Here is a 23,954-nt window from a genome sequence, read left to right on the forward strand (position 1 = left end):
CTGCAGCTGAGGTGTAAACTGCCCCATGTGAATATTTAATTTCCCCAAGAGACTAAAAAGAAAAATCAAAGCAATACAGGACTCCTTTCTAAACATGAGGGTTTTGCCTTCTTTTGTTACTGATTTGCACCCCAGTTGTGTAGAACAGGCTTTGGAATAGAAGTACAGAAGGAACTCTTGTACCATACTCACGTGGCCATGCTGGGGCAAGTCCACTCCCCCTCCTTCCAGAAATACAGGAATGAACATCCACAGATGCACTTTTGCAGATTAGCACAATCCACTCCACCAAAAGGTTCCAAACCCACCCAGGCAGTACAAGATTTCAGGTACTGAAGGGAGAGAGTCAATGCAGAAGAGCTGTTCTAGGTCCCCTTTGCCTCAATGACTGATTTTTTTTTTTTTTGCTTCTATACCCAGCCCCTCCAAATTTAACCTGTTCATCACCAGGAACAAATTTCCGTTCCAAATAACTGCCCTTGCTACATGGGGCTCTGTGGATTCTGAAATATAAAGAAAAACACCAAGTTTCTTGACAAAAGGAGAAAAACATTAAATGTAATATGAATTCACAACTTGCCTCTTCCCAGCTGCTTAGTACACTGAGTTCAGCACCACACCTTCAGAAGTGAAAACTATTTCCAAATATTATTTTTCACCCATCCAGTAACTCCAACACAGACACAGCTGCTGACATGTGGTTGGTTGGTTTGTTTGTTTTTGGAAAAACTACAAAACAAGAAGGGTCTGTAGCTTTCAATTTGGAATCTGCGATTGCTAAATTTAAACCCGGCGGTGGCCTGGTTACAGATTATTACATAAAACTGCTGATCCCCCCCTCTGCACGACGGTTACTTTTGACCTAACTAGGCTTAAAGCACATTTCTTGGCCCCACTTTCTGCTGCCAGCCTGGAAGGAAGCAAATATCCAAGAAGAGAGGATTAAGGGAGATAGAGGAATACTTGAGAACAGAGGCCAGGCGGGATGCAGATTTGCTGCCTCTCTGTGCTTGTGATTGCTTTGGTTTGTTCTGGGTAAATCAGGTGAGGGACATTTGGTCACACAAGGCTCTATCCACAAACCACCTTCACAATAACTGCAGTGCTGCTGAGCACTGTTAGACATTTAGGTTTAAAGAAAGGTTTAGATTTAAAGGTTTATGTTCTAAGAAAGCTCCCACTTGCCTGCATGTTCTTCCCACAACTCAGAAGAGGCACCAGACAAAGAAGCTCACAGCACCCCAGATTTATTTACAAACAGTCTACACACAGGCAGAGCAGCAGGCAACAGAAAATGAAAACCAGGGATGAACTCCTTTCCACACAACGGAAACAATTCTCTCAGGAGCAGGCAAGGAGATAACAGAGGGAGAACAAAGAATTTCAGAAATTCAGGTGATTTTTGTTTCTCTCTACACAGCTATTTGGTGGCCTGTTTGATCCTCTTTATGTACCCTGACACAGACATAGCAGATTCTGTAGCTGCTTCTTCCTACATTCCCTCTTTCCTCCAGTATCAAAAGAGTCAGCCACAGTGGGAATCCACCCAGCACTGGTTTAGCTTTATGTGCACTCAGATGCACTAACAGATTTTGACACAAACTGATATTCTGTAGAATCATATTTTTATCTTTACATTCATCTATTAAACATGCCTCTGTACTCAGGAAGTATTACATCACACTTGCAACCAGTGTAGTGGCAGGGGAAGCATCACTGACCAAAGCCCACTGATTTATTTTACCTTCAATTTTATTGTAAAACCTGTGAAGCACTGAACAAATATGCCCACTAGATAGATGCAAAATCAGGATCTCAACATTCCTCGAGCCAGGCCAAGCCAAAACTACAGCACACAAATCCTAAGAAGCTGGTGATAAACCCAGTTGTGGTGCAGTAGCTTAATTAAGATGTTGTAAAAAGCCACATTTGGGGTGGATTGTGTCCATTGGTTTGTTCTCTCCTGTGTGCATTACAGATGCACTGCAGGAAGTACAGAACTTGGTGAGGAGACTGTGGTGTGCCAAGAATAACACCAGTGGGGAGCAGGAACACCTGATCCAAGCTAGCCAAGGACAAAAATCCACAGTCCTGGTCAGTCATAAGCAGCTGCTCCCTGAAAACAGGTACCTGTGTGCTGGTGCCTGGCACAGCTATCTGGAATCACCACTCAGCAGATCCCTGTGCACACGCCTGGCAGCGCTGCAATGACTCATTTCTACTTCTGCCCAACATTATGCAACCGTTTTGCCACTGCAGTGATGAGAGCAGCCCCCTTCCCACTGCCATCTTCAGAGAGCATGAAGGTCACGTCACACTGAGGTGCCAGTTCCTTCACTGTTTCCCGCAGGACCCTGGAAAAACTGAATGGAAAGGGAGAGAAGAATGGAGCATTAGCAGCTGCTTTCTGGTCTGAAATCCACCCAAACACTGGTAAATAAATACCAGAAGGGTAAGTTCCCTCAACACCCTGGAGGAAAGAGCCTCCCAGCGGTAACTAGACTTGACTTTGCAATTTTTGATCCTTTAGTTAGGCAAGGGAAAGGAGAGCATGCAAGGAAACGTGTTAGATGATCCCCTCTCACACTTTTTAATCATCTCAGCAGAAAGCTGCTACAGCTTGGCACGTTTCCACATGAAAATGAGCAAACAGCAAAGGGCAGTGGTCCCAAGGCACTCACTGTGGATGGAGCTTGTACAAAGTCCCGTCTACTCCAACGGTGATTCGCAAGCGCTCCACACCTCGGTTCTCCCTCTTCTTCTCCACGATGGCAGCCAGCCCTGCCCCACAGAGCCGGGCAGCTCGTTGGGACACAACTCCACACACCTCCTTCACGATGATGCTGTCCTCACACGTGCTGTCCAGGCCCAGCTGCTGCAGGATCCGCCGCACCTGGAGCAGGGCGAGCCGGTCACTGTGCAGAGGGAAGCATGTGGAGCGGCAAGGCATTAGGGAAAGCTTCAATTCAGGCTGAAAGCTGCTCCTGCCATGCCCTTTGCCATGTCAGACTGTATTTCCAGGAGGCACAAACAGTAATTCTTCATCTAACTCCCAAAGTCGTGAGGCAGCTGAGCCAGATCAGCCACCTGACTGTGTCATTTTTGATCTCAAGGCTGAGACACTCCTTTCAAGGGCTTTCCACAGCAGAAAGGGCTTCAAAGGGCCTGAAGACCATTGCAAACATGCAATGTAGGCAAGCGCATCTTCATCTATCACCGACTTCTTACTTTTTTTGATAACTACTGTTTTAAGTCCCCCAAGAAACACTCCAAGTATAATCACGCTTGGTAGTTAAGGCACTCAAGATAACCCAGTTGTGTGGACAGGAAACGATAACTCACGTCATTCCAGAAAAAGTCTGGGACTCCCCCAGTTCTTCATTTTTGGCTTTTCTTGTGGGGATGGGGAGGAGGGAGGTATGCAAAGAAGAACATGGTAATTAACCTCTTGAAGGAAAGGGCTCCACACACTTGTTTCCTAAGGGTCCCAAAAGGCCTTAATTCCTTAAACCATGTAAATATAACAACCTTACCTCTCAATCTGAGACAGGAATTTTGTTTCAAATATGCCTCTTTTCCTGAGTGACTCCGAAATGTGTCCTCTGAACAGCAGCCCTTGTTTGGTTAAGTCGATCAAAATTTGCCTTACTATTTCACCAAGGTACATTCCACTGGTCATTTTTTCATACCTGTTGAGTTACAAAAGGAAAAAAAAAAGGTGCATTTAAAGAGATGGCATGTTAGTTTTGTTCAGCATGAGTGGTATGTACATGCCCTATGAACTCCCAAAAGAGCAGCCCAAGTTTGCAGAGCAATAGCCATTGAAATCCACCTTTCAATCAGCAAAACTCTGTTGCAGTGACTTCAAGTGCAAACGCTAATTACAATATATTTACCTAAGCCAAATGGAAAAGAAATAGACGAAAAAAAGAAAAAAATAGAAATAGAAAAAAAATCCCTTGCAATAATAAACAGAACATAGTGTTAAAGGCAGAGTTCACACTGAGGTGAAACACTTCCCTGTCTCCTCACTGCATTCCCCAGTGAGTCACACCTGATCAATACTGTCCTTACTGCACAAAGAATAGTCAAGTTCAGCTTATCCTCTTGCTTGAGTTGTATTTTACCTTTGAAAAATCACCCTAAGGGAAGGAACAAAGCATGATCTAGACTTTGCAGGGAAATCTTAAAAGCTGCATTGTTTGATAACTGCCCTAAGATGAGAACAGTGCTGTGATAACACAAACAAGGTTTTTTTCTGGATATTCAGGTTACTTACCATGCAGCACAAGACATGCAATATTAACATTTCCTCTTTGATTATTCATTCATTAAGCACATTCTAAAAACCACCCAGTGTCTCTTGAAGACTGACTTCACCAGCCTCTTGGCATCAGAACCATCACATTTACCTCTGTTTGCCTGGGTTTAGTGAGCCTTCATCTACTTCTTTATCATATTTTGTCCTGATGTTGTCAATGCAGCCGTTGTCACCAAACGCTCCCCATTCCGTGTTAATGCACATTTTTCCTTCGTTCCCTTCCACTATTTCTATGTTTTTCATGTCCTCCATGTAGCACACGTTGCTGCCTGTTCCTAGAAGGACAGACATGACAAGGCTTCAGCCAGAAAAGTGAAGCAGCACCTGAAACTCATGGAGGAAGATTGCAGTGGTCATGTTAAAGTTCTCTAAATTTCAAAGATTTCTCCTTTATCTTACAGAAGCAAGTGCTAGCCAGAGATGGGAAGAGTGCTTTAATTCATCCCAGCAGAATGTTACCAGGTAAGACAGGCCCTGCACAAAAAATCCACAGCATAAAGGAGTGAAGGCCCTTTGCTGCAGGTCAGAAATGGCTCTGGCAGTGAAGCACTGATCAGTCATTGCTGCCAGTTTGGTCATAATGCACCACAAATCATCTTGCTCATCATCATCCATGTGCTCCCAAGGGCAAGCGCTGCCAAGAGCCCAGGCCATTCTATGATTCTATCCTTAGGCACACTTCTGGATCAAAACTTGGAGGAACCTATAGGGGGAATCTTCTAGAAAGCCTCAAAAGAGTTCATTCAGATTTTTAAGGACATTTGCTTGTTCCAAGCTCTATGACCTGGCTACACAGTAAATATCAATACACTTGTCAAGACAAGAACTCATGCTCTATCTGCTGTTCTCATGTTCTTTTAGCCTGCATACACCTGTTAGGCACCATCAAAAGTCCAACAGATTCAGGATCCTACCTGCTACAGGTGTTATGTCTCCTACCAAATACCCCCCAAATCTGCCAAGAGCCCCAAGTGACCGGTAACACCACGTACCAAACGCAAACGAAAGATGCTGGTTTTACAGATTCCAAAGCCTGGCACCTGCATATGTGCTTGCCTCTCATGGTGGTCACTTCAACATCACTGTACCTGCAATAAGGCCAATCTCACAGTTTGGATCCTCATATCCACACGTCATCATGGTCCCAACGGTGTCGTTCACCACTGCCACGATGTCCAAGTCAAACTCCTAAAACACAAGTCACAGTCAGTAGTGGAATACCAGAGGAAGAGTGAGGGGGCATTAAATACACCAAAAAGAGCAGAAAAGAAGAGCTCACATTTCTTCTCCTGATGGCCTCTCTCAGCATGTCAACAACATCTTCCCCCTCACAGTCTGTTGCCTTGAATCCTTTTGTCCATCCCAAAAGTGTTCCCTGAAACAGAAGAGAAAGAGAAAGAAAACCATAGCCATTGTATTATCTGTCAGGGAAAGACTGCAAAAAATACATTAATGAACATCTACTGTTAATTTTTGGCTCATGTACTGAAGGACAGTTGGTGTGATTCTACAACTCCAGGCAACACTGACTGTTTCTTTTTGGACAGCAACCTGGCCTGACAGAGGTTGATTTCCAGGTTACATGAAGAAATTAGCCTTCCACTTGGAAACTGCCTCTGGACTGTCTGTCCAAATAAGAAAAAGAAGACAGAAGGCAACTGGGAGAAAAAGCTGCTCTTAAAAACCACCCTCAAGTTCTGGCAACAGAAAAGACCAAGAACACAGGGCTACACATTGTGAGACCCTGACACAGTTGTCTCTCCCTCACTTTGCCACCAATACTGTGGAATTTGTTTCCTATTTATTTGTCAAGACCTAATACTATGCTGTAGGTTTGGAAGGCATATGGATTCATGTTTCCACAAAAGGCCAAGTCCTATTGCTATATTCTTGACTGTGAGCTGAAAATTTAGACAGAACAGACTAACTTACAAGCTTAGAAGCTACTGTGAAACCCACCAGGAGATAAAAAACATTTAGTGAAATAGCAGTCCCTCATTTCCCCAATATCCCACATATTTGGCTGGAACTAAGCACATCATCTCCTGTCCCTCTTTGGAAATGCATCAAAATAATCTTTTCTTCCATGAGGTCTGAAAAGATGAAGATCCATCTGTCCAAAAGCCAAGTCAGGTCTGTCCACTGACACTCAACAAGAAGAAACTAATTTAGTGCAGAAGTTGTACAGTCAGAGCTGTGCAGCGTGGTTTGGAAAACACTCTGGGATTATGGCTGAACAATCAGAAAAAAGCACCTGTTATCTCTTGCCACTGAAGACTTAAGGCAGCATAAGGAGATCCCTGGGCTATTAAAAACACGCAGTTCATTTCGCTGTCATGAGGGCCTAATCTTTATAGAATAAAAGCAAGTGACATCCACCTCTTACCAGATACAGGAAGGTAAAGTTCCACCTCCCATATCCACACAGGATGATAACTGTCTCACTGAGTCGTGTCTCAAACACAACTAGTTTGCACAGTAGAGCAAATGAGTCCCCGAACGAACGAGTCCACCCTTGTCCAAATCGCTGTCATTCACCAGGCAGCTGCACAGCTGCCATCTGAGCCACTGTGTCCTGCAGCTCTCACCTTGTCAATGCTGGCTTGCCTGCACGGGAAGGAGAAGGTGAAGCCCAGGGGCAGCCGAGCACCTTTAATGCCCATGTACTCCAGAAAGTCTGCTATGCACTGGACAATATGGTCAAAGAGCTGGAAGGAAAGCAAAAGCCTGTAAATCTCACAAGTAATCCCACACAACGGGCCCTGGCTGGATCAACTAAACATCCATTCGAGATTACCTCTTCCCCTGTCCCTTGCATGATCTCCAAAGGAATGGCAAAGATTTTGTTGTACATTTGCACTGATCTTCTTCTCCCGCTTTTGATTTTGACCAGCAGGACCCTGAAATTCGTGCCACCGAGATCAAGGGCAAGGAACTTTCCTTTCTCTGCAGGAGGAGAAAGGTATTTAATTCTGGTGCTTCTCATGGTAACATGTCTGCCAGTCAGAATGGCACACTCTGCCACACATCCCCAAGACATCCATGTCAAAGCGAGCACACTGCTCCCTATGGCACTTGTCCCATTGAGCGCTCGTGCGGGGCTGAAGGGACAGCCAAGTAACATCACAGGAAACTCTGATTTAACAACATAAATACCCCTGGCATTTTCCAGAGTGTCCTATTCCCTTCCCCCAGAAAACAGACAAGGAGTTTTCCTGAACCACTTCCAGGTGACCAGGAAATAACTTCACCTGTCCCATCTGGTGTCCCACAGACGTACGTGGGCAGCATCTTCACGCTGGCATCAGCTTGTGTCTCTCGCTTCAGCCCGTATTCCAGCTCAGCCCTCATTTTGTTCCTGACTTCTCTGAGGGTCCCCAGGGACAGGAGGAAGGGGGCGAGGGTGGCATCGATGCGGCCGCGCTGGGCAGCCAGTCTGTGTGCCACGGCCGTGACCATGGCAGCCCCCTTCCCGCTGCCGCTCACCGACAGCAGGAACCGCACGTCGCAGGTCGGGACCAGCCTCCTCACCACCTTGTGCAGGCGCTTGGCGTATCTGCCAGGGACAGAGAGCCCCTTCAGACCCTCACAGGCATCTCGGGCACGGTTTACTTCACACACGCATCCCCCCAACAGCACAAGGGCTGCAGCACGGGCAAGAGGAGCACAAGGTCAGAAACTGCTCCAGGAGGTGGGAACAACGATCCTGATTTCTGGCTGTTCTGCAGAACCTGAACACTTACAGGAAAGTGAAGATACCTCTCAACAAGTGTGAGTGCCAAGGGATAGGGACACTGGAGAGAAGCCAGGCAATGGTCACAGAGGGTGTGAATCTCCAGCTGGAATCAGACCTCCATCCAGTTTGGGAGAAATATTTGAGCAAGTTTCCAGTTTGGGAAAGCACAGGTTTAAGAACAGGGAGGTGGGGGGAGGGGGGTAGAACAAAAGAAAATTAAAAATCCACAGTGAACTGCAAGTGCTCTGGAGGCCCAGGAGTCACTTGAGAAACCAGCTGCACTTCCCCAGACACCATTATTCCAAGTGTCATGTTTTTCCCACCCCACTCCAAATTCCAAAGCTCCTGAGACAGCTTTGCAGTAACTAAGCCAGTCAGATCTCACCCCAAACCTGCAGCAAAACCAGCAGTTCCCTCAAAAGCCACACACACATGCAGACGGAGACTCTTTGCAACGTGAACACGTGTCCAGCAATTACCAACCCCCTTTTGGCTACTCACTGGGGGTGGGTTTTGTAGAGCCCCCCATCAATCCCGACAGTTGTTCGCATCCGTAGCAGCTTTTTGTTCTCCCTCAGGCGGGTCAGGATGGCGGCCAGGGCGGCAGCACACAGGTTGGCCGAGCGGAAGGACACGATGGTGCACACGTGCTGAACAGCAACACAGTCCTCCTCAGAGGGACACAGGCTCAGCTCTGTCAGGATCTCCTTCGTGTTGCTCAGCCCTTCCTTGTACCTACCCCCAAAACAAAAGAATGCAGCAGCGAATGCAAAGGTAACGCATAAAGCAATGGCTGCACGTTGGCTCAAAGAGAAATAAGAGAAGACCAGGACCACCGACGAGGCAGCACCATAATCGGTTCCCATAAGCCAGTAGGGTCTCTCCCACACTATTCCCAAAAGTACCCAGGGGAGAGACCAGACTTTTAGGAGGCTGCTTCCTGGGGTTCAGCTTTTGGTGAGACTTGCTCATTATTTAGCCAAGCAGAAAACGGGATAAAATAGTTCACAGAAGGGGAGCACAGGAATGGACACACAGCTTCGCTCAAGACAACAAAGAAAATCCTTCCCAGAATGACAACAAGGACCAGGATTCCTCTTCAAAACACCAGAATCCAGGAGTTTTCCATGTAGTCATTCATTAGCTGATCCCGAGTTTGTACTACACCTCCACAACCTCAGTGTTCCCACATCAGAGAAGCCGAAAACTGCAACCATGTCTTCAGGTCTCCAAAGAGGTTATTCAAACAACCTGCCTCTGTGATGCTCAGCAATACATTTTCTACTCTGGTACTTTGCTAAAACTTTATCTTACACCAATTCCCACTTACAGAAAGGTCAAATTTTCTCCTAGGCAAAAACAAAAGCGAGTTGAACACTTCAGGATTGTTCCCAGCACTGACAGATTATAATTACACATTCATTATTATAGCTGTGCATGTGAAAGACTAACATTGAGAGTGGCTTCTCTCAAAGATCATATTGCAGGTTCTTACTTTTCCATCGCAGACACGTGTTTCATTTCAATCTTGCCCTTGGTAAGCAGAGCTGTTGACACTTTCCCGTTGAAGAGCAGGCCTTCCTTTGTCATTTTTAGGAGAATGAGTCTTACAAGTTCTCCCAAATACAGGCTGCTGATCATCTTCTCAAACCTGGAATGGGGCACAGGAGGGATTAGAGGTCTTCACCAGCTCCTCTTTATTCCTCCACAGCATTATACCAGAGCAATCACCTATTTTTGACAACACATGAGCCACCACAGCAGCATCCCTTGGCCTGAGGCAGAGAGGTGTGAGAGGTACCCACCCTTCCCAGACAGGTCTGGATAAGACAGGACTAAGTTAACTCAAGTTCACTGAAACAATTCCTGATCCAAAGGGACTCTTGGCATAGGCTAGAAATGCACCTGGACTGCGAGTCAGTCAGGGAATCACTTACAGTTGTTTCCCGGGATTGAGAGATCCCAGATCGAGCTCCCGATCGAACTCGGTGCGGAGATCGTCCAGAGCGCCGTCATCCCCAAAGGCCCCCCACTCGGTGTTGATGCACATCCTGCCCTCGTCCCCCTCCACCAGCTCGATGTGCCGCATCTCCTCCATGTAACACGCGTTGGTGCCGGTGCCTGGGGGCGTCAGAGACAGTGCAGAGAAATCACTCTTTGTTCCAGGTCTGCTTTTTGCTCATTTTTAAGTCCACGTGTTTGGGAATAAGCCAGTGTACTGCCTTTGGAAGAAAGTACAAACCCGAAACCCTGTGGTACAGGATTCTAATACAGGCCACCTACACTTGTAAAATCATCATTTCACAGTGAGAGAAAAAACAGGGAAATTATTCCAAGGCTTGGCTTGTTTAAAAACTTTTTTTTTCTTTTTTTTTTTCTTTTTTTTTCAAATGTACTTCCATGTTCTTCCATGGAGAAACTACAGAAAGTGTAGCTGATTCTAACTACCAGACGTGAGAGGAATTTCTTTCTGGACAGACACACAGTCATTTTCTATACAGTCAGCAGAAAAGTTTAGTATGCTGGTCACAACTGAACCCAGACAAAATGGGGACTGTGGCATTTGATGGCAATGTGATCAGCATAAAAACAGCTGCTTTACAGAAGGCAGCCAGGCTTGAAAAATCTAACCATTGTTTTTTCCATTTTCTTTCTGCTCTTTCCTGTACTGGGAAACTCCCTTCTACTCCAGATTTGTTAGAATTCAACAACTGAGGGCAAAAAAACCCTACTCAGTGAACAGAAAAAATTACCAATTATGAGTCCAACTTCACAGCGCTGGTCATCATACCCACAGGTCATCATGGTTCCCACAGTGTCATTGACCAGTGCCAAAACATCAACATCTATGTCCTAAGAGCATAAAGAGAGGTGATTAACAGGGAAGAAAGCTGAAAGAAGCACCAGCATGCAGACATACTTCCTGGGCTGCACTTTGTAGGCCAGAAAGCTCCTTGGTAGGACGACACATGACTTCCTTTTATAACACTATCCCCACAACCCTGTAAAACAACAAATACCTCTGAATTCTCAAGTGCTTGGCCAGCCAGGGTTTTTGTTTGAAGAATTTGTTTTTCCCCAACACAACCGCATTTGCCAGAAAAGCAACACGTTATTGGTTTGAATGTTGTGATCCTGTGCCTACAAGGTTGTGTGAAAGGATAATGCCTGACCACCTGAGCAGATCCCACCACATGGGACAGAAAACATACAGCCATGAATGCAGCCAGGACCAATATCACACTCAGGTAAAGAGCCTTTCCATCAAGGCTGTGCAGTTTTCCTTTCCCACTTATCAAAGGAGTGCTGTCACTCAGATATCAGCACTGGCAGGAGCCCACACTTCACCCACAAGTCTCAGATCCTTTGTTACTGATGAACTACGAGGCTGATGCAGAAAAAGAAGTGAACCAAAATCAAGGTTGGATTTTTACCACGTGAGAAAACAGAATTTCCTCTTTGCCACAAAGTCATGAAGATATGGAAAGATGCTTTTTATTTCTCAGATGGTGTTACCAGTAGCACCAAAAACGAAAAACAAGGCTTTCCAAAATATTAAAACATAGTGTTATTTAAAGTATACACTAGTCCAAGGGCAGATTTAATCATGTCTTACTGCTGATCTTAAAAATTACACTTGCCTTATGCTTCTGCAGGGCCCTGCGCAGGGAGGTGACCACGTCTGTGTCCTGAACCCCTCGGACCTTGAAGTGCTTTGTCCAGGCAAGAAGAACCCCCTGAAAAGTAATGGTGCGGTGACCCAAAAGCTCCAGCTTTAGCACAAAAACCTGCCACAAAGCCAGCCAAGACCAAAGCCCACTGTGTCTCTCCACATGTTAAAACTGGGTCAACATCTGACCTTGGGGTGCCTGTCAATGACAACACAACTAAACAGGCACAGTCATAAAGCCCCAATCCTGCAAATGCTTCTCCCTGTGCTTTATGTAAAGCATGTGCAGCTTTCCTGATGCTCATCACAAAGTAATAGCATTAAACACAAAGCATTTGCAGGACTGGGACCCAAAGCACAGATCCCTAGGAATAAGAGAGGCTAGAATGAGAGAACACAAAATAATTGCAAACAGCCCTTCATTTCTCCATGAGGTCCCTCCAAAGCTCCAGCTACTGTTAATAAAAAAATGGAGAGTGGTTAAAAAAATAAAGATGCCTCAGGACACAGAACTATGTGTTTTATAGTCTAATATTGTTCATAAAAGGGCACGTGGTTCCTGTGAATTGGGTAGTGATTAAGTAATAGAACAGTTTTAGCTTCAAGATCATGTTGCCCTGAGATCAGAAATGAGTGTTTGAAAGGTAGTCTAGTTAAATGCTAATGCTAATCCATGCCTTCTTCAGAGGGCAGTGTAAACATGATCCCACAAGAAAGCCCCAGGGTAACACATCCATTCAGCAGCTTCTGCAGATCCTGCAAGGAGCTCAGCTTGCCAGCAGTAGTTTTTAATGCATCTTACCTCTTCCAATTTGGTCTGCTTGCACGGAAAAGAAAATGTAAAGCCAAGAGGTAACTTCTTATGCTTCAGGTTTTTGGTCTCCATGAAGTCTAACAGACAGTCAGCGACATAATCAAAGAGCTGCACAAGAGAGGAGTGTTCAGGGTCAGGCTGTGTCCTGCAGGCTGTGTCGAGCAGAGCAGCCCCACATCAGTGCCCTACCTCGGCGCCGTTCCCCTGGGTGGCCTCCTTGGGTGTGGGGTAGAACTTGCTCTCCAGCTGGCTGCTCTGCCTCCCGTCATCGAACACCTTCACCTGGTGGGCACGGAACTGGGAGCCACCCAGGTCCACGGCGAGGAATTCCCCCTTCTCTGCAACACAAACGGGCACCATCACCGGGGATGGCTCAGGTGCCACACTGAAGGTACAGCCCAGGGCCCTCCCTCACCACAGGCTCTCCTACCCCATCACAGCAGATTCTTATCCCATGGGCCCGGCAACACCACTGGGAAGGCTGAGAGCAGGAAGCCCTAAGCAAGGGTGCCAGGTCCCTCCTGTAAGCTTGTTATGTGACAGCTAATTCAACTTTTATTTAGCAGCCTGGCTTTGTCCACCCTGCTCCTTCCGTAGCAGCATGTTTTCAAGCTGCAGAAGGATGAGCTTCTCAGCAAGAAAGACCCAAAGCAAGCGCAAACCCAAGCAGAGCACATGGGGCTGCAAGTCCACCACTGAAATGTGGGAGAATCAGGGGGAGATCATTACCTGCACCCAGTAAAGGATGCAGGATTTGCAGTCACGGGTTAAGACTCAGCCTTAGTGCAGAAGTCAACTTCCAAGAGGGGTAAGACTAATTTGCCACCCAAAGTCAACCAACACAATCTTTTTCAAATGCCTTTAGGTGTGTCTGTCAAAGTACCATTTTGTTTCACAGTCTTAGCTCAAACACATGCTTCTCCAGCAGGAGACCTCAGACGGAAGGACAGGTTGGCCTCACTGCTACAATAAAACAATTACTTATCCCACACACAGGAGAAGGCCCTTCCCAAAAGGAAAATGCAGTGGCATGTGCCTAATCTTGCATGATCTTTTTTCCACAGTCCAAACACCTGACTAAATTTTATCAAATCTGGCCCTGAAAGGGAAAAAAAACAGGAAATTCTACCTGTAATACCATGGTCAGCTATCACTAAGGTGAGGAGGCAAATTGGGTCTCTCAGAAAAATCTGAAAGTTTGTTTCTATTGCAAATGGAAAAAATCCATCCAAGCCCGAGGTGTTGAAACCCACTGGAAGTTTTCTCTTTGATGAAGGCAGTAGCAGAAGGAAGAGAGCCCACTTCCATCCAGGCAGTGTATATAATTCCTCTCAGATGTGCCTCATTTCAAGGGATTTCTCTCCAAACATTCCCTTTATGCCACTAAAGCCGTTATTTCTCATTTAAATGCAGGGAAATTAACTTCAGAAGAAATAAGTCCTGTGGAAATGAGGTACAAAGCAAACACTTCTCTTCAGGTTTCTGCACAGCTGGAATATGCCAAGTCCTGTCCAAGGCCAGACACTGAGTCCTGTACAAATTCGCTTGGTTATACCTGGGAAAAACCTAATTTTCTGTCAGCCTTCACTGCCAGGAGCCAGCTGAGCCAGGAGAGTTATTTTGGATGTGCACACTCCTCCAATCAAGATGGGCTTTTAGATCCTACCTGACCTCACATCCTCCCACAGGACACCACTGCACTCCCTCTCTATTTAAGTCTCAGGAGCAACTGGAAACAAGGATCCAGCTGAAGAAAGAGAGCAGATGGTTTCCTGGTAGACCCCATCCAGAAGCAGATTTTCCTAATGCAGAAGGCAAGGAAGGGCAGGAGGGGATCACTTTCTGGGGCATTAGACAAAGAAGAGTAGGTTTTGCTGTGGGGAGTCAGGAGGGGATGACAGGTCTGAGAACGCAACCGTCGCTGTCACGTGGCAGTTGGAGGGGTTTCTCTGCAGCATCCTGCCCTCCCCGTAGCTCCAAGAAGGCCGGGCCACATCCCACAGGAGCAGCACACTGCACTGCAGCCTCTGGACTGTAGAGGCTGCCCTTGCCATGTCCAGCCACAACTCCTGCAGCAAGGCCTGCAGCAGGAACAGATGGGACAGGCTGTTTGTTCCATAGCGCTAAGGAGGTCCTTTCCTCAAACAAGCAGCGCTGGCTCAAGATCCACCTGCTGCATGGAAAAAACTCCAAGCCAGAGGCTGCTGTCTTCTCAATATACACCTGCTTTCTCAGTGAGACACCCAAAGGCACTGGGGCCCTGTGCCTCTGCTGTGCTGTCCTGGAGGACTGGCAGCAGCCCATCCCGTTCCTGGCCCAGCCCTGCGGAGCTGGGGCAGGCGGAACTCACCGGAGCCGTCGGGGAGCGAGCGCACGAACGACGGCAGCATCTTCACCGTCGCCGTGGGGTTTGTGTCCCGGCCCAGCCCCTTCACCATCTCAGCCTGGAAACGAGCCATCACGTCCAGCAGGACATCATCGGAGAGCCGCAGGGGATACAGGTACCTGTCAACCTGCAAACAGCAAAGGCGTCACTCGGGAGCAAACAGGTCCTCAGTGCTCAGCAAGTGCCAGTTGTTCGGTTCATTTCTGACCTCAGCACCGCAACTGTCAGTGCAAGAAAGCTCCAGGGCATCATCACAACGTTTACTGTTCTAAAACCTTTGTTTTGACAACATTTAATGCAGCCTTGGTGAATTACTCTCCAAAAGCTGGCCATCTTTTCTTGATGGCTCAGTAACTTGCCAACCTACATAAGCCCGTGAGACTTTCCTGAGACCCTGACAAGCTGCTTTTACACCATCCTCTCCTCCTATACGTCTCATGAACTAGAATGCAAAGTATCTCGAGCTGCTGAGAATCTGACCTCTCTGAGGCAGGTCCAGAAAATGCCATCAGTACCCAAGCGTGTCAGCCACAACCCAAAAACATCTATTCAGCTACTGCTTCACTCCACAGCCAATTAACTTCGTTGGAATGCCAGGCTGGAGCTCAAAGCTTGTTTCTCGTTCCAGCTCTAGCCTCCATTCTCTTGTGATTCTAGAATTACATCTAAAACCCCTTTTTGTGGGTGCAATCAGTACCTTTACTTAAGGGTCTGTAACTCACAGCATATATCAAAACAAAAGCCAGTTAAATTTAAACGGAATCAAAAGCATCTGCGAAGTAGCTTATTCTGATAAACTGGCAGAAAAGCTAATCAGTGTTTATGTACAGCTTCATCAGGGCAAAATTACAGGTTTTCTGCTTCAGGAGCACATGCTGCTGGGACTGACATTTACCTGCAAGGCTGTAAGTAATGTGGCTTAGAAACTGGGTACAACAGAGGATTAACACAGCAAAACAACAATCTGTCAACAACCAGAAGCTTTTCCACTGGGGAGCCAGAGTTTGGTGCTGTATGAAAATGATGCAGGGATAATAATTGTGTCCTCCAAACAGCTGGATGTTCCCTGAAGGGTAATTCCCTTTCACATCCCACTCCCCATGACATGAACCTCAGGCCCAGGGGACAGGGGAGAGAGGGGGGGACAGTCCCCAGCACTTTGCTAACACGGACACTCAGTTCTTGCACCATGGGCTATGTTGTTATGGTGCTTTATCTCTTCAGAGCATTTCTTCAGTCCCACTTACATAAAGAGAGGTCTGGAGGGCTGGAAGAACAGGCAAAAATCAAGTCCCGTCAGCAACAAGGCAGGATTAAAAAAGCTGCATTGTTTAAACAGAGGGGACTGCAGGTTGCAGATAAATTGGCCTCTGCTGAAATTTGGACGGGCCACCTATTTTAATGAGGCACAAACAAGTTACCTATTCACAGTCCCATTTTAAACTGATGATCAGCAGTGACCCACCTGAAAGAACCAGGACCCTGAAAGTGACTCCAGCACTTACCTAACACACACAGAGGAGGAAGTGTTAAACTACAAGATGCAATTGTCCAAGAGCAGCAGCTGCCTTTGGATACAGCTGTGCCTTGAAAAGGCCATTATTTAGATTTGTTTTTGTAGCCCTGGTTTGCACGTGCACTTGATTTCCTCCAAGGGTTTTTTGAGGTCCCATCACTGTGCAGGATCCATCACCTCAGCCCACATACCCATACTGCTTTCTTGGAGAGAATGCAATGCCTGGAGACACACAGCACTCACACACTGACACAGACCCAAATAACTTTGTGACATAAGTCCCTGTGGAAAAAAACCTCAAGAGTAATAAAATCTGTTAGGTCTGTTTGCAGAGAACATGCACAGGCTCCCTGCTCCCCACAGCAATTGCATTCCCCACCCTGTTTACCTACAATTATAGGAGCAGATAGTCCTCTCCAAGGAACTAGATAAGACAGAGCCCAGGAAAGCCAGCCTGATTATCCACCAGAGCAAGGCCCTGCTCACATACCACATCACACAGGAATGGCCAGGCTGTGCAACAGCATACTCACTGCCTCTCTCCCATGGCACAAGAACAGAGCTTTGCCTGAATTACAGAAAAGCAGCACTGTTTTCATGGCACAGAGGCTTTGGGTTTGCCACCACAGAGTAAATAAGCCGGGGAGGGAGAGGTGGGAAGGCATTCCTTCTTTCTAATTAGGGAGAAATCACCTCTGCTCCCTACAGCCTTCCCTAGGCTCCTTGAAAGAGAAGTCTAAGGAGCATGTGGTTTCTTGCCTTCAGGAAGGGCTACTTTGCTCCTAGCAGAAAGACTCAATTCCTGGTTTTGCCAGAATTCCTCTGCCCTCTCTTTTCCACTGTCCTCCCTCAGCTCCACTCTGGATGTTTCTCTGAAGAGCCCTCTCCACCCAAGCACTGCTCCACAAGGTCTCTTCTCTCAGGAAAAAGTAACAAGAACTAGCACTGTCTGGATTAGAGGCCTTAGACCAGCTCCTCCACACAAGAAAGGGGCATTGGGGCCCTTTTCTGCTCACATTAAATCCTAGGGACAAAAGGGCTGTGACTGAGTTGAAGACACCTGACTGCTGAGATACCACTGCCTTTCTTGGAATGCCTCTCTCCACAGCACAACCAGTGGAAGAAGCCCTCCGAAGAACAAGCCACCGCTTGTTTAGGGCACAGAGAAGAGAACCCCGTGTTGCTGGCTTTGCTGGTGAGCTCAGCGGTGCACACACCAGCACCTTGGATCTCCTGCCACGCATCTGCAGACAGCCCCACCTCCAGCTGCAAAACCAGGACAGAGCCTGGCAGCAATGGCAGCACTCAAGGGAGACACCAGCAGCACAGAGGAGCCGCAGGGGACATGTCCAGAAACCAGAGGACCTCTGAGCCACGAAGCTTACAGGTCCCACGTGGTCTCAGGATGGACCTGATCCCAAAACCCATTCCAGCGTGGCCATGAAAGTAGATTAGGGGAAGAGCAGCATTAGGCAGCTCACTCTGATGGCTTCAGATCTGGGCCATCTCAAGCTTTTCCAACTGTAATTAAAGGTCACATCTATAAACATCAGTGATTAGCCACGTTTGGACAACCCGAGAGGAAGCCCAGGCACTTCTCCCACACCTATACCAGTTGGAAATGTCCCCTAAGTCCCAGCAGACCTGGCTCAAAGACTCCAGGAATCTTCCCTATGCCTGCTACAATGTGACTGACTCTTGATTCCTACTCAGCTTGAGAAATCCCATCCTTCCTGCTGCACTTACAAAGCAAGAGGTTCCTTTCTGCCCTCTGGACTACACCACCCCACGCCAGTGAAAGTTTAAGCACTTCTCCTCACTGAGGATCATTTGCTCCATTCCTGGAGAAGCACTTACAGCTTTGCAGGGGAAAGCACCTACCAGACCTATTTTCACACTCGTCAGGTGGTTTAGGGTTTAAACACTTCTTACCCCATCTGGCTGCATGGCTTTAGTAGATAATGCCATTATCTGGAATGCATTATATACTGCAGCCCCCTCCCTATCTGGGTAACAGTTCTCAAAATAGGAATCAGCTGATGCTGCATCTTACCTTTTTTATTTGATCCTCTTTTAGCTTTGTGAAATGGAAAGCCAGCAAGTGGACGGCAAACATTGTCTTGGAGCAGATGGATGAGTCAGTAGTGACAGAGCTGCTGTGATTAACTCCAATGCCACAGGTCTTTACTCACGAAGCTGGAGCTAGAGGGACTTCAGCTGAGCCATTTCCCCCAGGGTGGAACAGTGGAGTTCCTGGGAAACTGAGTCCAGAAATAAATCCATCCAGTGTGATCGGTTCAGTGGTTAAACTTCTGTCTCCCTGTATCACCCCCCCATCAACCCAAAGTCCCTCCCTCCCCAGCTACACACTTCATTGTGCCAGAGCAGGCACCTGGAGAGCTGCCAAGCTGAAGGGGAGAAAAATCGATTTTGTTACTGCCCCACTTGGGAATTGTTACCACTTGGCAATGCAGTTGCTACGCAGCAGCCCCGCTTCACTCAGGGGCTGCCTGGCTCCCACCACAGCAGCCTCCAGCAAAGCACTGCCGGGAATCAGGAGTTACACGGGATTTGAGGAGGTTTCTTCCCTCTGCTCAGCGCTCCCATTTGCGAGACAGGCTCTTCTGCATGAATGAACTCCACTCCAGTTCTGCACAGCGCACCCTTATCTGCAGCTTTTTACCAATTAGGCTTCAGCTGTAAAGGAGACACACAGATCCCTGCCCCCAGCTGGAATAGCTCCTGGTGCAATTCCCGGCACAGAGCTTGGGGACGGGTTACTTACTCTCTACCCCTCCTGAAGACAAAGTTTCAGACCGATGAAGATCCTCAGTGCTGCAAAAGCTGGGGAGGGGGCAGACTGGCCTGGCAGCCAGCAGTGTGGGTGTCACGCTGCCTCACTGGAGAGGTGCCTTTAACTGGCAGCACAGAGATCCTGCAGCGAGAGCAGCTTCCTCACACCACCAGAATTTGACACAGTCTTTAACCATTACTCTCAAAAGTTCATCCTGAATACGCAAGTGTTTCCAGGATTTTGTCATTGTATCGAGTGATATGAACTATGGAAACCTCATCGAAAGGGAACTGGCTGAAATGCTGACACAAAGGAGAGAGAGGAAAAAACCCAAAAGGCATTCTCATGGGGTAATTAGAGGCTGGCTCCCAAAGTGCACCTACACACGGTGTGTTTCCCTCGTGTTACTGCTCAGCTGGACTGAGCACACTTACTGCACTGGCAGACAACTGTCACCCAAAATTTTACAGAACAAGTTAACAATTAAAAATTATTTTGATAAGATTAGAAAAACAGCAGGGGGAAAAAGGGGGGAGGGGAGCGCCAAATAATGTGAGGAAACACAAAGAACTACTGAGCAGTAGAAAATTAGGTCTGGAGATCCAGAGCGGGGCAGAGGCAGCCAGTCAGCAGAAAAGGATGTCTGACTACAACAATTCCCAGCCTAGAGTGGACCCAACAATCTCCTGCTATTGTAAAAAAGAAGTACAACTGATCCCCGTGGTGGGTGCACATACAGGAGTATAATCCACACACAACACAACACTCAACTCCATCCTCAGCACCAGCCTCGGGAAGAGGCCTCTGCCCAGTCCTGGCAGCTCTGGCACCTCAAGGCACGGATCAGGAGTTAGCTCTGCTCAACATCAGGAGCACTCACAGGTCACATTTTTTCAGCCTCTGATCACGAGGAAAGACTGAAAGAGCTGAGGGAGGGGAACTCCCTCTGCAGAGACAAATTATACAGAACCTCTGCGAGAAAAGGTCTTTTTCTTTTTTTTACACCCCCTCCTTCCCGCCTTGAATCAGGGATGAGCTCTGGACACTGGGAGATCCCGCCAGCTCTATTTATTTTCCACTATTCTAGAACAAGAGTAAAGCAGACAGAGTAGCTGAGCAGTCCATAAATAGGGCTTGTTCTAAAATTAGGCCTTTGATCTTCGAGAGAAAAGGAGAAAAGAAAGAAGAAAATAAGCCACACTACCAGCCAGAAAGCACGGTTCACTTCTCCTCTATTCATCTTTTAATAACTGCTGGCTTGTGAAGTCAGACACTGACTCCCAGAGGGACTGTCTCTCTCCTCATTGTTTACCCATGGCATCCGAGTCACAACCCCTCTTGGCCAGCAAAATTCAAAACATCACCTTTCAAGCTCCATCCCACTTTGATCCAGAGCTCATTGTGTCTGTAATACAGCAGATTTATTTTTCATTCTCTCTTTTCTTTCTTTCTCTAAGGGATGCCACTGGAAAAGGAGCTCAAAGATCCAAATGTTCCCAAACTGGCAGCAAGCCCTGTGAAATACCTGACGTGTCAGAATCACTGCGTAACCTGTTCGCTCATCCCCGGGCTATCCTGGCTCCCGGCTTTTGTTGGGCAAGAGAAGACAAGACATGATCTCATTTCCACACAGACAGCAGTTCAGTGCACCAAGGGCCCAACACCCAAAAATGGTACAGCCATTCTGTACAGCCATCCTGGCCAGAACAGGAGACCCTCTCCAGGCCCAGGTGAGCAGGTCAGCTCCAATCACTAACAGAGGGGAAAATCAACAGTGCCTCAAGCCTGCAGCTTGCAGGCTTGAGGCACTGTTGGTTTTCCCCTCTGTTAGTGCTGCACCCAGTAAAAGTTATTCACAAACCCCCTTCGCAAGGGCCAACAAGACTTCAAAACTGTAATACCTGTCTCTCTACTTTCTTCTCCTGCAGTTCTCCCTCCAAACCCCATCTCAAGGCAAAACAGAGAATCTGAAGAGTCTGGTGATGCTCATCTGCCTCCCACAGCCTTGCAGTCAAAGGCCTGCAGAGAAAAGGAGCTCACAGCTACAATGGGGAAATTCAGATACATGTCTTGAGCACATCAGCTAAACAGGCACTCGTTACCTCCAGGAAGAGCTACTGTATCAATAAGCATTTTATTGTGGGAGAAACACATCTATCTTTGGTGAGGTATCAAAGGCAGTGGCAACACCGGTTGCTGAGTTTTGTACCCAGGTTAACAAGGAGGTAGTAGACAAGTCTACAGGTGAGTCATCAGGAGAAATTATAGCTTCTTCATTATAGCTTATTATTCCAGGACCAACCTTTAGAATATATTCCCCCCCCCCCATCAAAGTAGCAGCAGGTTCATTCCCCACTATATTCCCACAAGTTCATCAAAGCTCAGAACAGAAAGGAGTCCCTCCATTCATCCTGCATATGCCCCTCACAGGGCAACACCAGGATGGAAAGTGAGGCAGAGCACCTGAGGGAACTGGCTGGAAAATCCAATCCAAGGACAGACACCATTTAGAATAGATGGAAACAGCAGAGACAGAAAAGAGCACATCAGCTTAAAAGACAGAAGGGTTTTACCAAGCAGTGCTGTGCCAATCAGCATTTCACACTCGAAGCACAACAAATAAACAATGAATGAATAAGCTTCCAAACATCTCTAACTTGAATGCCTGAAATTCATCTTGAAATCTGAATGCCTGAAATAGTTTTGCACATGCCATTCCCAGATCAAGTGAACGATATTAATGATGTTGCTTAAAAACAAAAAGTTTCAGCACAGCCCCACAGGGCACGTTAAAATCGGGTGGTTGGGGTAACTCTGGTCCCATGTGGTACAACCCAGACTGATGTGGGGCAATCTGGCAGCCATTCTAAATGGGAGTCAATGACAGCCACCCCATTAGCCCAGAAGAAAAGAAAACTTTCATAAAGTCAGCCTGGAAACGCCTGAATAAACTTCAGAGCTCCTAAAACTGTTACTATGGAGTCGCTATGGAAACAAGCAACGAGTTAAGCCAAGTGCTAATCTCAGCAAAACACAAAAAAGAATGCTTATAGCCATTTAGCTTCCTTATGGCAAGGCTTGCTGCTCAAACACAAGGCTGGCTTACACCCCCAAGGCCCAGACACTCTTTCCTTGCTCAAAAATATACTCCAGTATGCAGCTTAGCTAGAATTAAAGGGTAAGTTTAGCATAATAGGCTAGAAGCCAAGCACAGTAGCAATGTGGGTCTCCTGCAACCCAACCCCAAACACCCTGGGGAGAGAGAACACAGGAGCTGTCCTTGCAGAAGGTGGTTTTAAACACTGGTTTGTTTGCAGGTCCACCATGGAACGTGGAGTCCCAGAGGGAAGTGGGACAATGAGTGTGGCAAAAACATCCCTGCAGGCTTGAGCTGCTACAGCTTTCCTTCCAGTGAGTGAGTGCCAATGAAAAAAGGAGGCAATCGGGACCACTCATTCGCGTCACCCATCCCACAGGAGCTGTGTTGAGCAGTATCCAACGGATCCTGTTTGTAAGGGTTAATGCCAGCTCCTGCTGCTGTTCAAGACTCTGGGAAAGCAAAGCTCAATTACTCATCCACACAACAGGAAATCCACAACACTCACATGGCACTGCCACACACACAGAGCTGCTTGCTTTGTCCTGGGGGAGGAAAAAAGATGGGGCTTTGCAGGGGAACAACCTAAACCTTTCTCTTGCCACTGGACCTGTACTGAAACCAGCAGGAGAGCACGTGGACTAAAAGCATTTATGCACTGCTTGCCTTTTAGTAAACAATGAGGCAAGAGTACTCAAAATGCGCTGAAAACAGCTGTTATAAAAAATTTTCAAACTGCTGCAGACCTGTTGCTGAACAGCAGCACAAAGGATTAATACCAGGAGGAGAAAAAGGGAATCAGAACAAACTTTCAACCTGCAGAGATACATGATTGATCATCTCAGAAAGTCAGGCATTTGACACAGTGAAACTCAGCCTGGCTTTTCCAGGTATCCCAACATTAACACAGGCAGGATCTGTGCAGACCTGCACGCAGCCAAACCCAGCAATATGGTCAGTGCAGCATTATTCTCCTCAGGCAGCCCAGTAACGTGTCCCAGTGCTGGAACCCATTTCTGTGAACACACAGCAGTTTCACCATCTGATTCTTTTCACTCTGCAGTGTCCATACTGGGAGCTCAAAACACACCCTAAAGCTACTTACACTAAAAACAAATCCCAGAACCCCTGCACGTCTGTGAGAGAGGCACAGCCTGGTGCTGCACTGCCTTAACCATTACCCAGTGATACTGCATCAAGATACCTCTCAAAATTAAAGTAGCACAAACTAGCACATTAAGCAAAAAAGAAAAAAAAGCTTATGAAATGCAACAGAACAAAGTAATTTGTACTGAAACTGAGTTAGAAAAGTCCAAGAGAAACAAACATCTGAATTTCTCAAAAGTAAATAAATTATACCTCTGCTTCTAACATTTCCTCCTTTCCTCCAAAAATCATAATCCAACTTTTTGGGTTTTCCTCCCCTCAAGCTTCACCTGAATCAGTGGGATGAGCTCTCCCCTAGAAGAACACAGTTCAAAGGGCAAGGACGGATTTTGCTTTGTCTCAGTAATTACCCCTCAAATGAAACTCACTCAAAAATTCTCACGGCTAGAATTTCATCATTCCCCGACACATTAACACAAATGCTTTTCACCTCCTTCCACGTTTTCCCAGGAC

At 47.0% G+C, this 23,954-nt stretch overlaps 1 protein-coding gene across 3 annotated transcripts; it reads right to left on the reverse strand.

The window, feature by feature from the left end:
• Positions 1 to 407: 407 nt before the first annotated feature.
• On the reverse strand, positions 408 to 18,806 carry LOC114066290 (putative hexokinase HKDC1). Of its 3 annotated transcripts, XM_027900856.1 has the most exons (19): positions 18,497 to 18,803; positions 14,892 to 15,054; positions 12,731 to 12,879; positions 12,530 to 12,649; positions 11,699 to 11,794; positions 10,811 to 10,910; positions 9,995 to 10,178; positions 9,553 to 9,708; positions 8,559 to 8,792; positions 7,814 to 7,877; positions 7,573 to 7,708; positions 7,119 to 7,267; positions 6,910 to 7,029; positions 5,601 to 5,696; positions 5,410 to 5,509; positions 4,413 to 4,596; positions 3,534 to 3,689; positions 2,682 to 2,915; positions 408 to 2,363 (listed from the first exon to the last, which is right to left on the reverse strand). In XM_027900856.1, the coding sequence occupies exons 1-19, from the start codon at positions 18,557 to 18,559 to the stop codon at positions 2,219 to 2,221; spliced, it is 2,649 nt and encodes an 882-aa protein (XP_027756657.1). In that variant the 5' UTR covers positions 18,560 to 18,803; the 3' UTR covers positions 408 to 2,218. The 3 variants fall into 3 exon arrangements, with proteins under 3 accessions (XP_027756657.1, XP_027756656.1, XP_027756658.1); XM_027900855.1 differs by having other exon boundaries at positions 7,573 to 7,877; positions 18,497 to 18,804; XM_027900857.1 differs by lacking the exon at positions 3,534 to 3,689 and having other exon boundaries at positions 7,573 to 7,877; positions 18,497 to 18,806.
• Between the last annotated feature and the right edge of the window lie 5,148 nt (positions 18,807 to 23,954).

Source organism: Empidonax traillii, unplaced genomic scaffold, assembly GCF_003031625.1.
Source record: "Empidonax traillii isolate 1590-97213 ecotype Southwest subspecies unplaced genomic scaffold, ASM303162v1 scaffold754:size369281, whole genome shotgun sequence".
NCBI classification, from domain to species: domain Eukaryota; kingdom Metazoa; phylum Chordata; class Aves; order Passeriformes; family Tyrannidae; genus Empidonax; species Empidonax traillii.